General features: G+C 36.4%; 1 protein-coding gene across 1 annotated transcript in view; it reads right to left on the reverse strand.

The window, feature by feature from the left end:
* BPTF (bromodomain PHD finger transcription factor) overlaps positions 1-15,441 on the reverse strand; it is a 98,610-nt gene that overhangs the window by 28,448 nt on the left and 54,721 nt on the right. Inside the window, exons 14-23 of the mRNA XM_014532611.1 lie at positions 13,761-13,885; positions 12,833-12,961; positions 10,900-11,050; positions 10,530-10,572; positions 7,639-7,885; positions 7,122-7,283; positions 6,756-6,907; positions 5,732-5,840; positions 1,208-1,425; positions 193-418 (exon numbers count right to left, since the gene is read on the reverse strand). Of these exons, the coding sequence (XP_014388097.1) occupies positions 193-418; positions 1,208-1,425; positions 5,732-5,840; positions 6,756-6,907; positions 7,122-7,283; positions 7,639-7,885; positions 10,530-10,572; positions 10,900-11,050; positions 12,833-12,961; positions 13,761-13,885 (1,562 nt within the window). The remainder of the gene's footprint in view (positions 1-192; positions 419-1,207; positions 1,426-5,731; positions 5,841-6,755; positions 6,908-7,121; positions 7,284-7,638; positions 7,886-10,529; positions 10,573-10,899; positions 11,051-12,832; positions 12,962-13,760; positions 13,886-15,441) is intronic.

The following is a 15,441-nucleotide window of genomic DNA, read 5'->3' on the forward strand; positions in this document are numbered from 1 at the left end:
TTTGAGGGGTGAAGGTGACAGGAGTCTGTAATAAGAGATCTTGTTGAGATCTTGTGAGGCTGACCAGTCAACTGTTACGCTACTGGCTTGTGGTTTATTCTCCCAAAGATAGCGCTGGTCTCTTGCCCCCTTTGTTAGCCCAGCAACTTGTGGTAATAACACACAGTACGTCTGATAACCCCCAAGTTCTACCTGCTGCTGTGGTGGAAACAGTGGTGGTGGTGGTGGTGCTGGCTGCTGTGGCTGTTGTTGCCAATGGGGTAAAGAGGAACCGCTGAACAGTACCATTTGGCATTGCAGCTTGCATCAGCTGCTGTCCTGGACCTGGAAGTACAGTCACCCCTTGAGGTATCAACTGCAACTGCCCAGTAGTTTGACCTTGTCCTTGAATTACTACTGTCAAACCTTGATTGCCACCCTATGGAAAAAACACACAATATGTAAACAGTATTTAAAGCATCAACCTGTAAGTATACCTTTTTAATGTTAAAAAGATACTATCCTATAATGAAAATATGTCTTTGAATGTCTACTGAATGGTAGAAGGAATTCAGATAAGCTAAAATAAAAATATTTATTTAAAAAGACAGATGCTGCCTGGACTGAGTGGCTCACTTGGTTAAGTAGTTCCTGTGCAACGAAAGATTGCCGATTCAATTCCCAGTCAGGCAACATGCCTGGGTTGTGGTTCGATCCCTGGTTGGGGCACATACAGAAGGCAACCAATCGCTATTTCTCTCATGTTAATGTTTCTCTCTCACCCTCTCTCTCCCTCCCTCCCTCTCTCCTTCCCTATAAGCAGACCAGTCAGACAAAAACACTGATGCTGTTTATTGGAAAAACTATGAATTAACAATCTGAGTTTCAAATGGATAGCCAGAAGATTCTGGTCAAGGGCATGCATCTCAGTTGAAGGCTCGATCACCAACCCCAGTTGGGGCGCGTGCCAGAGGCAACCAATCAATGTGTCTCTCTCACATCGATGTTTCTCGCTCTCCTTCTCTCTCTCCCTCCTTCCTCCCTCCTACTTTCTTTAAAAATCAATGGAAAAAATATCCTTGGGTGAGGATTAACCACAACAAAAATGGCAAGCTACTATTTCTTAAAATAAGTACGTTTTTTAGTTACTGAAAGTAAGTACATTCTTTTAAACTTACAGGGATAAATATGATCATCTCTAAAGTTAAAATGAAGTCGCGTTACTTACGTGGCCCTGTGTTAACTGAGTGAGCTGAGCCATGGTAAGCTTCACCTGTCCTTGTTGAGGGCGAGGGGATGGTGAGGTTGAAGGCTGCAGATTTGCACTGGATGTTCCTGAAGTTAACCCTTTCTGCCCAGGTGTTGAGGAAACTGCATTAGGGGAAGAGATTGCAGTGGAAACAGGCTGCCCTCTGATGATCTGAGTCACCACTTGTTGAGGAGTACCTAGGCAAATAGCAAAACATCACGAATACTTATATGTCCTTACCAGCACTTTTAATTGAAATAGTTCAACACTTCAGATGAATGTATTCTTTTCAGTTTCCAAAAAGACTTATGGGATGCTGACAGCTCAGCATGCTTTCAGACATATACCCAAGTCCAAAGGATACACCTTGTCAGTGACCATGTTTTCAATCACATCACTGACAACCATTCTTCAGTTTCTGCTATCTATAGTGAAAAAAACAATGAATATTCTTCCTGCATATCCAAAGCCAAAATGATAATAGGGAGGACAGAGAAAAATACGTAAGATATGCCATTTATAAGACTGTCTTTCCTTAGGAATATAACATTAAAAATAATTGAATATAAAAATAATTCATATGAATTTTAAACAAAAACACAGAATCTAGAACATTCTGGGTCAATTATTAATAAGCTTTTCTTACAGCTATGTGCCAGGTAAGAAAAGCAGGAGGGGAAGGATCACTATATCCTTACTAATCCATACCTTGTTTTATTGGGCTTTGCTTTAATGCACTTTACAGATGCTATCTTTTTTTAAAAAAACAAACAGAAGGCAAGACCCTCAACCAGCAAAAAGATTACAACTTGCTTTATTGCAATATTTGTTTTATTGTAATGTCCTGGGACCAAACCCATAGTATCTCTGAGGTATGCTTGTACTCAGACAAAGTACTCAAAAAATGCTACCATAGACTTATGGGATGCTGACAGCTCAGCATGCTTTCAGACATATACCCAAGTCCAAAGGATACACCTTGTCAGTGACCATGTTTTCAATCACATCACTGACAACCATTCTTCAGTTTCTGCTATCTATAGTGAAAAAAACAATGAATATTCTTCCTGCATATCCAAAGCCAAAATGATAATAGGGAGGACAGAGAAAAATACGTAAGATATGCCATTTATAAGACTGTCTTTCCTTAGGAATATAACATTAAAAATAATTGAATATAAAAATAATTCATATGAATTTTAAACAAAAACACAGAATCTAGAACATTCTGGGTCAATTATTAATAAGCTTTTCTTACAGCTATGTGCCAGGTAAGAAAAGCAGGAGGGGAAGGATCACTATATCCTTACTAATCCATACCTTGTTTTATTGGGCTTTGCTTTAATGCACTTTACAGATGCTATCTTTTTTTAAAAAAACAAACAGAAGGCAAGACCCTCAACCAGCAAAAAGATTACAACTTGCTTTATTGCAATATTTGTTTTATTGTAATGTCCTGGGACCAAACCCATAGTATCTCTGAGGTATGCTTGTACTCAGACAAAGTACTCAAAAAATGCTACCATAGTTATTGTTCAGTAAAAAATCTAAGCATGAATAAAGTTTAATTAGAATGGCTCTTCCAATCTTCTAACAACTTCCATTTCTTATTTAACTTGCTAAAACTGGAAGAAAAGGCAGGTGGGATTTTTCGACCCAGTGGAATAGTTGCTAAAAGTAATTATTTGGGAGATAATTTTATATTCAGTGAATAATATCACATTTTTGAAGTTTTATATTCACTTCCTTTCTTCCTTCTGTGAATGCATTATTTCTGTGTATTTTTCTTTTAAAGGCTGGTGTTCAATATAATGTATAAAATTGGACGTATTTTGACATTTAGAATACATACACACACTTAAAATAAATCCATGGTGAAATTCTTGCTTATCAATTTTAATGTGCTTCTAATTATTGCCTTAGAATAACCCCCCCCCCCCAAAAGTTACTAGGTTCATAAGAAGAACATAGTAGTAAATTAAATTTTAGAAAGGTTATATCAATCATACTCTCACCACAACTGAGTGCCCATTTTATTGAACAATGAAACTCTAGGATACCTGTATATAATTCTCTTTTAACTTTGTCTTGTTTTAATAATATTTGCATTTTCTGCTTTCTAATTATATTAGTACTTTTATTTTACTTCCTCCATCCTGTTTTCATTTAAGATTTGTTTTAAATATTTTTCTAAGATTTAAGAATATGGGGTTTTTTGTCTGTTTTGTTCACCAATATAATTCAATTACCTAGAGCAGTGGTTGGCAAACCGCGGCTCGCAAGCCACATGCGGCTCTTTGGCCCCTTGAGTGTGGCTCTTCCATAAAATACCACGTGCGGGCACGCACGTACAGTGTGATTGAAACTTCGTGGCCCATGCGCAGAAGTTGGTTTTCGGCCTGGGCGAGTCTATTTTGAAGTGTGGATGGGAGAGTTGGAAGGGGTCGACCTCAGCGAACGTACCTCAATCAGACTGAGGACGTTTTTAGCAAAGGCCAGCTTAGGAGCACCCTAATTAAGTTAATCAATGTACCTCCTATATAGTTTAAGTTTAAAAAATTTGGCTCTCAAAAGAAATTTCAATCATTGTACTGTTGATATTTGGCTCTGTTGACTAATGAGTTTGCTGACCACTGACCTAGAGTAAGTGCTCAAGCATTTGTTAAAGAATAAATTTGCCTCTGAATTCAGCTTTGGCAGCATAGCTTAGCTGATACTTGATAATCTGTTTGAAATTACACATTTGATGTTTCTTTAACTTAAAAGTTACTTACGAGAACACATATTTTTAAATTTACAAGTAAAGGTTATTACTATAATACCTAAATAGTAATATTGAGTTTTATTACAAAGAATGTGGCCTATAAACATTCTACTTTTTAGAATTCATCAAGGTTTGACCCATGACACATTATACGACCATTTTTATATAAATTGTCCATAAATATTTAAAACCAATGTGTATTCCTGGAAGTACAAAAGTTGATACACAATCTGTTTCTGGTCTCCTATGCTTCTGTTAATCCCTCCTTGATTTCAAAAAAAATTTTTTAAAACATTTCAGTGATAATCTTATTTAGTTCATAAAGATCCAAGATTACATCTTCATTGCAACCTTTATACTTAAGCCGATAGGAAATGACCCTCTTTTCCCTATGTAGAGTCTTTTAAAAAACAGTGAATTCTACTCTGTCCAATATTAGTTAGACTATCCTTGTCCTCCTCACTGGTCCTCTTTCTATTTCTTTGTCCATCTTTAACATTTTGTGTGTAACTTAATTTTACTTATGTTTCTCAAAAATGTACAGTTGGATTTTTTTTCACTCAGTCTTTATTTTTTTAAATATATTTTTATTGGTTTTAGAGAGGAAGGGAGAGGGGGAGAGAGAGAGATAAACATGAATGATGAGAGAGAATCATTGATCGGCTACCTCTTGTGTGTCCCACACTGGGGATCGAGCTTGCAACCTGGGCATGTGCCCTGACCGGGAATCAAACCATGACCTCCTGGTTCATAGGTCGACGCTCAACCACTGAGCCACGCCAGTCAGGCTTCACTCAGTCTTTAAATTCTTCAAATTTTAATATGGGAGCTTCAGCCTGTTCACATTAATGACGGGCTGGCACTACCTTTATAATCTTGCTTTATGCTTTCCATTTAAATGCTTCTTAGCTATTTTATTTTTCTTTTGTTTGTTAATCCTCACCTGAGGATATTTTTCCATTGATTTTTAGGGAGAGTGGAAGAGAGGGAAAGACAGAGAAAAACATCGATGTGGGAGAGTCAGGGCCCAGGCCGGGGAGGAGCCTGCAAACAAGGTATGTGTTCTTGACCGGAATCAAACCTGGGACCCTTTGGTCTGCAGACCAACGATCTATCCACTGAGCCAAACTGGCTAGGGCCGTGGTCGGCAAAATGCGGCTCGCGAGCCACATGCGGCTTTTTGGCCCCTTGAGTGTGGTTCTTCCTAAGCCTTAGGAGTACCCTAATTAAGTTAATAAGAATGTCCCTACCTATACAGTTTAAGTTTTAAAAATTTGGCTCTCAAAAGAAATTTCAATCGTTGTACTGTTGATATTTGGCTCTGTTGACTAATGAGTTTGCCAACCACTGGGCTAGGGCATTAGCTGTTTTCTTGATTTTATCTCCATCTTTTGACATACAGTGTTTTCTGTGCTCATTCTCTGCTCCAATATTTTAATGTATATAAGATGTCCCCCAAAATGTATACACACACTTTGAGTAATTATAAAGGCAGTGTTTATTAAAATACATTTCATTTTCAAAATTGAGTTAGCAATTGCTAAAGTGTGTATATACTTTTTGGGATACCCTATATATTCTATTTAAATGCATACTATGATACATTAGAAATTTAGTATGCTTTGAAGTCTTAATTCAAATTTGTATTTTCTAGTATAAAGAGTACCAAATACAGATTATTACAGATTTAATGGACTGGTTGTTGAGAAGTAAAATGGTAATACTGCATGGATGAGTACCTGGCTGTACCACCACAGGTGTTCGAATAATTGTCTTTCCTAGTGTTGACTGTTGGAGTGGTGTTCTAATCACCGTCATACCAGGGCGGATCTGAGGCCCTGTGATTACCTATAAATGACACAAAAGACAATAAGTTAAAATGTCCTTAAAAGACAAAAGCATGATGGACTTAGAACACGATCTTTAAATACTGTCTATTAATAAACAAATCTATAGAAATGACAGAGGCCCTTGGATACCACATTTTAAATTATACTAAGCATCAGAATAAAGATGGAATTTTGAGGGCAGAAAATTGAATTCAAATGAGATCATATGAAATTCCTTGTCATTATATCAAGAACAGGCCAATGGCTATAAGGACGGAACAAGAAGACCCAGTGAGGTTCTAATCTATAACCACCATAGTTCCTCACAGAAAAAATTTGCATTCTATTTTCCCTGAGCTCCAATCCCTACCTGTAATCCAGGGAATATAAGAGTAAAATCACAAACCAAATGTTCTTTTATAGTTTTAAAGGAGAGAGCACAGAGCATGTTATTTTCAGTTTTATAGCTAGAATCAGAACATTTTCAAGTCTGCAAAAATTCAAACCTTTTCCACGTTACTAGTGCCAAAGAAATGATGTCTCTAACACGTGTGCATAGCAGCTGATTACAAACTAGTTAGTGTGCTGTAGACTGTATTTTTCATTCCGTTTCCTAGCTGCATAGCAAGTTTCCTTTGGTCTGGCCCACTGCTGACGAATATTTTATATATGGTCTAGGATTTCTTTATAAAATCTTAGAAAGCAATTCTTATGATTCATAAACAATTCTAACATACTATTAGGTATATGTTAAATATAAAGCTTGTCATGTATCGTTTTTACTTAGAAAGATAACCAATATTTTTTTAAATCAGTACTTTGTCACAGGTTAAATAAAAGGTAGAGAAAAATTAGAAGCTGGATTAACTGTGGAAAAGTCCATTCTAAAAGCCTGATGTCAGTAATATTTCAAAGCAAGATAGAGAATTCTTACTTGTGAAGTGCTTGTGGTTCCTCCAGAGGCTGTGGTATTGGGCCTAATTGTGACTGTTGCTGTCCTGGGCTGGAATGAAGTAAAGGTTTGCTGACTTGTACCTGTACTTGATGGAATGATACCCAGGACTTTTTGCTGTACTTGAACAACGCCTTAAAAAAAGATAAAGTAATTAAAAAGTGCCCCTTTAACAAAAAGCATCAGCTGTTGCTCAGTTTCTGGGGAGAAACTATGTGTGGTAGGATTTTACAGTGGACTACACAGAATGTGAGATCCGAGGACTGAAATCAGTGAAAAGGAAATGAAAAATGATGGCAACGGTATGATCTGGCAAATGTGAATTAAAACTCTTCACATTTCCCTTACCTCCTTGTGTTGCTGGCACATTTACAGCGACAATCTTGCTGTTTGCAGGAAGTGGCAGTTTGGTAATTACTTTTCCTGCCATAGTGACTGGATTGCCTGTAATTTGGAACGTCTGACCTGTGCTGGCAATGGTTGTAGCAGATGTGGCAGCTGTACTGGTGGCTAATAGGGTATAAGACATTTAATAAGCTTTACATTTAAAATAACCAGCAACGTAGTGACTTCTAGGAAGGGCACCAATGCATGAACTGTGGTTCATTTTGTATTAAAAAAAAAAAAATTCCTCTCCACTCAGAGTGAACTATGTAAATGTTGAAAGTGAAATAATGTAAGAGAGGAGTTTTGCTAATGTAATATTATGGATATTATCTGTATCAAACTAACGGCTACAGCTTGTTTGCTCAATCTGCTGCAGAAGAAAAATAATTTCTAAAGAAATGTTTTATTTCAGTAGGTAATTGATTGCAATTCTTTTTCTTGAATGAAAGCAATCTTTTATTTAATCGCAGTTGTGTACCTGAATTTGACTGGCCTTGCTTAACCCATGTAGCAAAGGTCTGATGGAAGTTCTTGTTCTGCTGGAATGTTACTGTAGCTGGAGATCCAACTTTAGTGGTTAGTACCATTTTAGTTCCAGTTGTAACTGAACCACTTAAAGGGGCCACCATAACTTTCTGTGCTGGAGAGATGGTACTAGTCGTATTGTTTGTTGGGGAAGTTGTGGAAGCTGAAATTACTGTAGGCTTCTGCTGTTCCAACCGTTTCTAGAAAAGTCAGGGAGAGAAAACATGAACCAAAATAGTTCTAAGTAAAAACAATGCTATTCTGCAAGAAGTCCACCTATAATTTCTCCCAATCTAAGAAACTGTACCATATTTCAAAAATATTTTACTTTTGAAAATATGCCCATATAAATTTACCTGGAATTTAGTTCCTTGATGAAAATATTTTTATTACTCTAAGTCACATATATTTTATTAAAAGTAGTTTTTCATAACAAAAAATTAAACACTATCAAGTTTTTTCAGCTTATACAAATATCCAAGCTTTCAGAGTGAAAATAAGAGACATGGGTAATTTTACCAGACATAGAAATGCTGCTCAGCAGTGGTTATTTAGAGAGGATAACAAATAATACTAAGTGTAAAAGGTTTCTGGTTTACCATAATGTTAATTTATCCAATCATAAAAAAACATGTCAATGTTCAAACATCACTCTTCACAAGGACAAACCTGCAATTAAGCAAGCTAAAAATTATAAAACAATTTTTCTAGATTATTTTTGAGTTCAAATACTTTTACAGAAAAATACTTTAGACTATTCTATATAGAGTGGTATAATCTGATCTTTCAGATATTAGTCATTAAAGACAATTTGTGTACATTTTATCATAGATTGATGACATTTCCTGACAGCTTACAAACTAGATGGTGGTAAGCTTACACATATAAAATAACTAGCCCTAATTGGTTTGACTCAGTGGATAGAGCGTTGGCCTGCGGAGTGAAAGGTCCCAGGTTCGATTCCAGCTAAGGGCATGTACCTTGGTTGCGGGCACATCCCCAGTAGGAGGTGTGCAGGAGGCAGCTGATCGATGTTTCTCTCTCATCAATGTTTCTAACTCTCTATCCCTCTCCCTTCCTCTCTGTGAAAAATCAATAAAATAAATATATATTAAAAAACAAACAAACAAACAAAAACACTAGTGGCCGGGTGCACGGATTCATGCACTGGTGGGGTCCCTTGGCCTGGCCTACAGGGATCGGGTCGAAACTGGCTCTCCTACATCCCCCAAGGGGTCCCGGACTGCGAGAGTGCACAGGCCAGGCTGAGGGAACTCACCGGTACATGATGGGGTGGGGAGGGACCGCAGGAGGGCTCCAAGGCATGTCCGGCCTATCTCGCCCAGACCTGATCGGCTAGACCCCAGCAGCAAGCTAACCTATTGGTCAGAGCATCTACCTCCTGGTGGTCAGTGTGCATCATAGTGACTGGTCGAATGAACAGCCAGACACTTAGCATATTAGGCTTTTATTATATAGAATAGGTGGCATGGATTACAAACCTGGCGGCGGATACTTTACCTTCATTAAATGCTCAGACCAACTCAATAACGTTGCTGGTATTGTGATTTAAAGATGAGGAAACTGAGACTCAGAGAGGTTGTGAAACTGGCTCAAGGCCAGAGCTAGTTAATGGTAGTGCTGAGATCCAATTCTGAACTATCTCCTGCCATTGGAAACCACTCACCAATGACATCACACACACTCTTCTTAGGACTACATCCTCTATGCCTGAATATAATGTATTTCACATAATTTCATCAGAAGAAAAGGAGTTTTAGTTTTGGATATTTAGACATATCATCTGATTGAATCAATAAAAAAAGGAGGCAAAAAAGACTAAATACATATCTAGAAATTACTTCCTGAGGCTAAATCTTCAAAATTAGCTATGTTCACTATCTTTGTAAATAAGGATGTTAAAGAAATTTTAAGAATAAATCATTAAGGTTACATTGTGGAGATGACAAGACATGCATAAAATGAAAAAAACCCCACAAAAAACCCACAAACAAAACAAAACAACCAGCTAGTTTTTCTATGAATGAACAGAATCCAAAAGTGCTATTATCTCAAACTTTGATGTAAGTGAAGATAATGACCTACACTAAACTGATGTAAAAGATACCTAAGAATTTGAAAAAATGTTTTATAAAATGTGAGAGGGAAAAGGTAGTTTGGAATAAAGAGCTAGTTTATACAAAATATAATTATTTTAAGTTATATGTAACTTAAGTTAATGATATTATAAATAGACATGTATCTATTTCATTTGCATCTTTAAAGCTTATATATCCAAGTTTACTAAAACGTTTTATAGTACCTCCTTAATAGAAAAAAGAGGCAATCATTTTTATGTTGGTCCCTAATATTCAGACAATGGTTTCTTACCATTTCCATAGTTTTATGGTCATCAATTACAACAAACTCAGAATTTTAGTACAATTTGCTTTTCATAGAATAAAGAGATTTTATGGATTGGAATTCTGCTGGAAAAAAATTCCTTTAGAAACTATCCACTAAATTATAAAGATAATAAATAAATCTTATTTCAAACACTGTACTCCAAATATGTATACTTTTTGCAAAACTACTGCTTGATGTAGCCACAGAGCTACTTTAAAGTAATGAAATTAAGATATATTTGAGATACCCTTAAAAAATAAAGCTATATAAATATATCATTACTGTGCTTTCGGTATGCATGAAATTGGCTAAAAATGTCAATTCATTGCCAGGTGGGACTGGTACCAACTCCCCCACCTGCTGGGCAGCCAATCGCTGCTGTTTGAGGTGAGCCTCCATTTGGGCCTTGAAGTCCTGTGCCTTCTTCTGTTCACTAACCTTAGCTTGTTGCTCAACTGCTTGTGCCTTTTCTTTCTCCACTCTGCAGGAAAAAAAGGAGAACTTATCAGAAACTACCTTATTAGGCATCTGGCATCTAATATTAAGTGAAATCTGGTTGACTTTTACATCATAAAGAGGTATCAAATTATTTTGATTTAAAAATAACACACTTAAATTAAGATAATTGGAAACTCACAAGTAAATAAAATTAAAACCAGGATCTTAATAAATTATATACTGCTAGTACTTGAAATCAAAAGGTAGAGTAACATCAGGACACATTGAATAAACTATTAAGGGGGTAATTCTTTAATTCTGAAGTGATAAAATCTTCAAATATCTGATACCATATTAGCCATTTCCTTACCTCTCAGCAAACGCCCTGATCTCCCATAATTCCAGCTCTTCCTCTGCTACCCAAGTTTCAATAATAACAGGGCCAGTTTGCTTGGGCGTTTCTGGTCTCTTCGGCCGTAATGCACTTGATCGAAGGCCTTTCCTCTGAGGTGTAGGTGTTTCTTTGGAAAAGAAATCAGAGTATTTTAAGCAATATAGCTCCTAAAATTATAGTACTTCTGGCATCTCCTCTTATACATCATGAAAAGCAGGGATTGGCAAACTTTTTCTTAAAAAGCCAGATGGTAAGTACTATGTGGACCAGATGGTCTCTGCTACAACTTAACTCTGCCTTTGTATCACAAAAGGAGCCAAAGATAATATGTAAGTAAGTAAGTATGGCTGTGTTCCAATCAAACCTTATTAACAGCAGCAGGTGGTTAAGGCTCATGGGCTATGGTTTGCTGGCCCCAGATACAAAGGCGTATGAACCTTTCCACAGCTTGTTCCCTCTGCCTGGAACACTATTCTAGGCAGAGCAAACCCACCCCTCACTGGACCAATGCATATTTATCCTTCTGAACCCAACATGGATACAACTTCCTTCAAGAAGCACAGCTCATTCTTCCCACAGTTGGGCTGGGTGTCCTTACCATGTACAACTCTGGTAATCTGTATTTCCCTATCCAGCCACTGAAAAGGGGGACTTGAGAGTTATCAACATAACAAAGAGATCTGAAAACAATTAAGAATAAGCAAAATATCCTAATGATAAAATTTTCAAAATAAAAAGTAGGGAGAGACAAGCATTGAACCTTCCCATGTTTAGGAAACAAGAAGCAGTAGAATCAAAGGAAAACAGCATAAGGAAACCGAAACAGCAGTCGGGCCTGGGCTGTACTAAGTGATATAAGCCAAAGAAAAGTGAGTTAAGGAGATTGCAGTGGTTTGCATTGAAGGCTGTGGGGTAAAGACTAAAGACTGGCCAGGAATACCTTCTTCTATCTGTGTCTCTGCCTATCATCTGTACTATCCCAGGACAACATTTTTAATTATACTAATATTTCATATCTACTAGGACAGGCACCCCCTCATCAGTGTTGTTTTCAAAAGGCTCATTTTTTTCAGTCATTTATTCTCCAGGATGAACTTCTGAGTTAATTCAATTAATATTCAAAAATTAAATTTATACATTTGGGGAAAACTAACTTATAAAATAGTATGTTTCTAAGAACAGCATTTTCCTTTTATTAATATTTTAATAAGTTTTTTCATAAATATTTTATGCACATATAAAATAAAATTATTGATTTTTGTCTATATATTTTGAATCTGGACACTTCACTGAGCTCTTTTTAGTGTTCATAGTTTTGGTCCTCAAGTATAATATGACACTAATATAACTTTTCTTTGCTTCCTTGAGAATAGGAGCTGGATCTCATTCTTCTACGTATTTACCATCCAGTGCCTATCATGTGGGCTCTCTATAAATGTTTCCTGAGTACTCCTTAGCCTCTCAGATTATTTCTACCCTGAACAAGGAAGTATTTTATAGTATCTTTAATCCTTGAGTCAACAAATCTTCAATGACCACTTATAGGTCAGTTGCTGTAGCAGGTGCTGGGACTACAGCAAACCAGGAAGACTTGGTGGTTACCCTCTTGGAGCATGTAATCCGGTGTCAATCACTGTTCCACATTTTAATTTTAAGAGGTATTATTATAGCTCTTTGTACTCTTCCTATTCTTGGCACACTACCTATGGGCATCAACATGTGCCTAGTGGAATTTTACTGTGTTTACTACTTAAATACAATTTTTAAAATTTAATAGTTTGTAATAAAAAATAGTATCTTTCAAAAGTTGAATAAAGAGTTAAAGAAACAATTATAATGATACTTCCATTCATAAAAAATGTGGCTAACAGGTCAATAATGAAAGAACAGAATTATTTCTATTCCTTACCTTTTGGTGCTTCCGGAACTCCGATGGGACAAATTATTTTCCTGATACAGTATTCAGACCGAATGCCATAAGGACCAACATCTCGTCTCTTAATTATTTCTGTTGTTGTGATTTCAGTTTCAGATGTTTCTACGGTGATTTAATTCACAAGTATTAATAAGCAACTAAAATATTCAGGTACAGCATCTGCTGCTTTAAAAGAAACACACGAAGCAAACTTTTGGAAGCATTTTATTAACGATCAAAAGAAATATTTGAAAATTTCTAAACTGAGCAAAATGCCGTTTGGGGCAGCTTAGTTCCTGGTGGCTAAACTCATCCAAAATAATAATAACACTAGGAGAGAAGCAGCAAGCATAGAGTTTGAGCTGTCCCAGTTTAAATGATTTCTACTCTATAACAGCAATTTTTAATTTTTTTCATCTCATGGCACATAAACTCGTTACTAAAATTCTGCAGCACACCAAAAAAATATATTATGTTTTTTTACCAATCTAACAACAACAAACATAGGTGTAATTTGATTCATTCACACTGATGGCTTTTGCTGTGTTGTCTGTTCATTGTTTAATTTGACAATCTAAGGGAAAGGAGTCAGTCCCCCTGACTACATAGTCAGGTATTGCATGTTTTAAAAATTCCTGTGGCTCACCAGTATGCCTCAGCACACTGGCTGAAAACCACTGCTCTATAATAATAAATCTCTTTTAAAAATTCAGACTGGTTCATATATAAGTGACTCACCTTATAATTTGAAACCTCCTTCCCTGCCCCCAGGATTTTCTAGCATGTGCTGACAAACTTTAGCAAAGCTATATTTTTAAAACATAAGCATTGTATTTTAATAAGTATCAGATATACTCAAAATTAAGCAAACTGTCAAGTGATTTTCTCTTTAAGCTTAAACTAGAAAATCAAAAACCTTTACCTGTGCGTGTGGTCCCTCCTCCTGGAGGAGCCTTGGCTGCCATGTCATCCCATCTCAGACTTGCCCACAGTAAGCGTAACATGAGGCTCACTCCAGCTAAGGACTTTACAGTCTGGAGTCTATACCTGAAAGAAAAACCCAAGAAGTACCATATATATGTTCACACACACACTCCTCTATTAAACTGAAGGACTATTTCTTGTCCTCATTCAATATTTATAATATGGCTTGGTAAGCACTTTGGCCATTATATATCCCTTAATAAGAAATGTTTTTGTTCCTAGGTATAACATGCATCTAACGACTTAAAAAGGGTCGGTAGTCACTTCAAATGACATAAATCTGTGCAAAAAGCATGCTTCACTGTATGATAGATACAGCAACAATTTATGAAGATCTTATCAATTTAGCCTAATCTCAAAATAAGTTTTAGGAAATTATGAAGGAGAGCAAATATAGAGAATTAAATTTTGAACTCACAAAATTTTCCAAATAAGACAGAAAATTTTGTGTTCAAGTGGTGGCTCTGCAAAACATGAACTCCTGGATGATGAATACTGCTAACACTAATAACACTTTAACATGAGCATAGTTTTGGAATCCTAATATAATGAAGAATAAAAAAGGACAATATTGTATTAGTTACTAATCAGGAGATAATCTGTTGTTTTTTTCCTAAAAACAAAACAAAACACATTTCAAAACAAATTTACAATTGTAATGAATATCATATTTTAAAATGGAATTAACCATAAAACATTTTAAAGCAGGCTTAGGCTGTCAATTCTCTATTAGTAATCTTTGAGTAATTAAATACTTTGTTGACACTTAAATGAATACACTGGTTGATTGCAGTGTAGAGAAAACTTACACAATTTAAATATTTTCCTCCTCTTACAGAGATAGACAGTAAATCTTAGACAGTTTGGAAGGCAATGCTTTCTATACTTAATGTTAAATTGGAAAAGTGAACGATGTGAGAAAGGGAAAGCTCGAGCCAAAAAGTTACTGCAACTTAATTTCCTATCTCCACCTGTGACACCATTATTTTATTCGTTGTGTTATCACCCTGTGAATCCTCTGACCTGCACAAAAGAATTCTTTAATTAGTGAGCAAATGTTAACTAGTGCAGGGATATCCTAGGAGGGAGGAAGTGTGTGTCACTTTTAGAACACATCCTATAGGAACTCTGGACTCACTATTTGAAAAGAGAAGTGTTTTCTCATGCTTTTTCTCCTTCCTCTAATCCAGTGGTTCTCAACCTTCTGGCCCTTTAAATACAGTTCCTCATGTTGTGACCCAACCAGAAAATTATTTTCGTTGCTACTTCATAACTGTAATGTTGCTACTATTATGAGTCGTAATGTAAATATCTGATATGCAGGATGGTCTTAGGCGACCCCTGTGAAAGGGTCGTTCAACCTCCAAAGGGGTCGCAACCCACAGGTTGAGAACCGCTGCTCTAATCACTCTCTACAAACAACTTTAAAGCATCTCTATTTTACAATGGAAATGACATCAGGTGGGGAAAATATCTCATGCATTATCAGCCTGTTCATTCATTTATTCATTCAAAAAAATAAGTCTGAGTGCCTTCTATGTGTAAGTGAAAGGAGCTGGGGACACATTAATGAATTATAATCTGCTGATGTGTCCCCAGGAGCTGTAACAAAGGCAAGC

This window comes from Myotis brandtii, unplaced genomic scaffold (assembly GCF_000412655.1).
Source record: "Myotis brandtii unplaced genomic scaffold, ASM41265v1 scaffold120, whole genome shotgun sequence".
Classification (NCBI taxonomy): domain Eukaryota; kingdom Metazoa; phylum Chordata; class Mammalia; order Chiroptera; family Vespertilionidae; genus Myotis; species Myotis brandtii.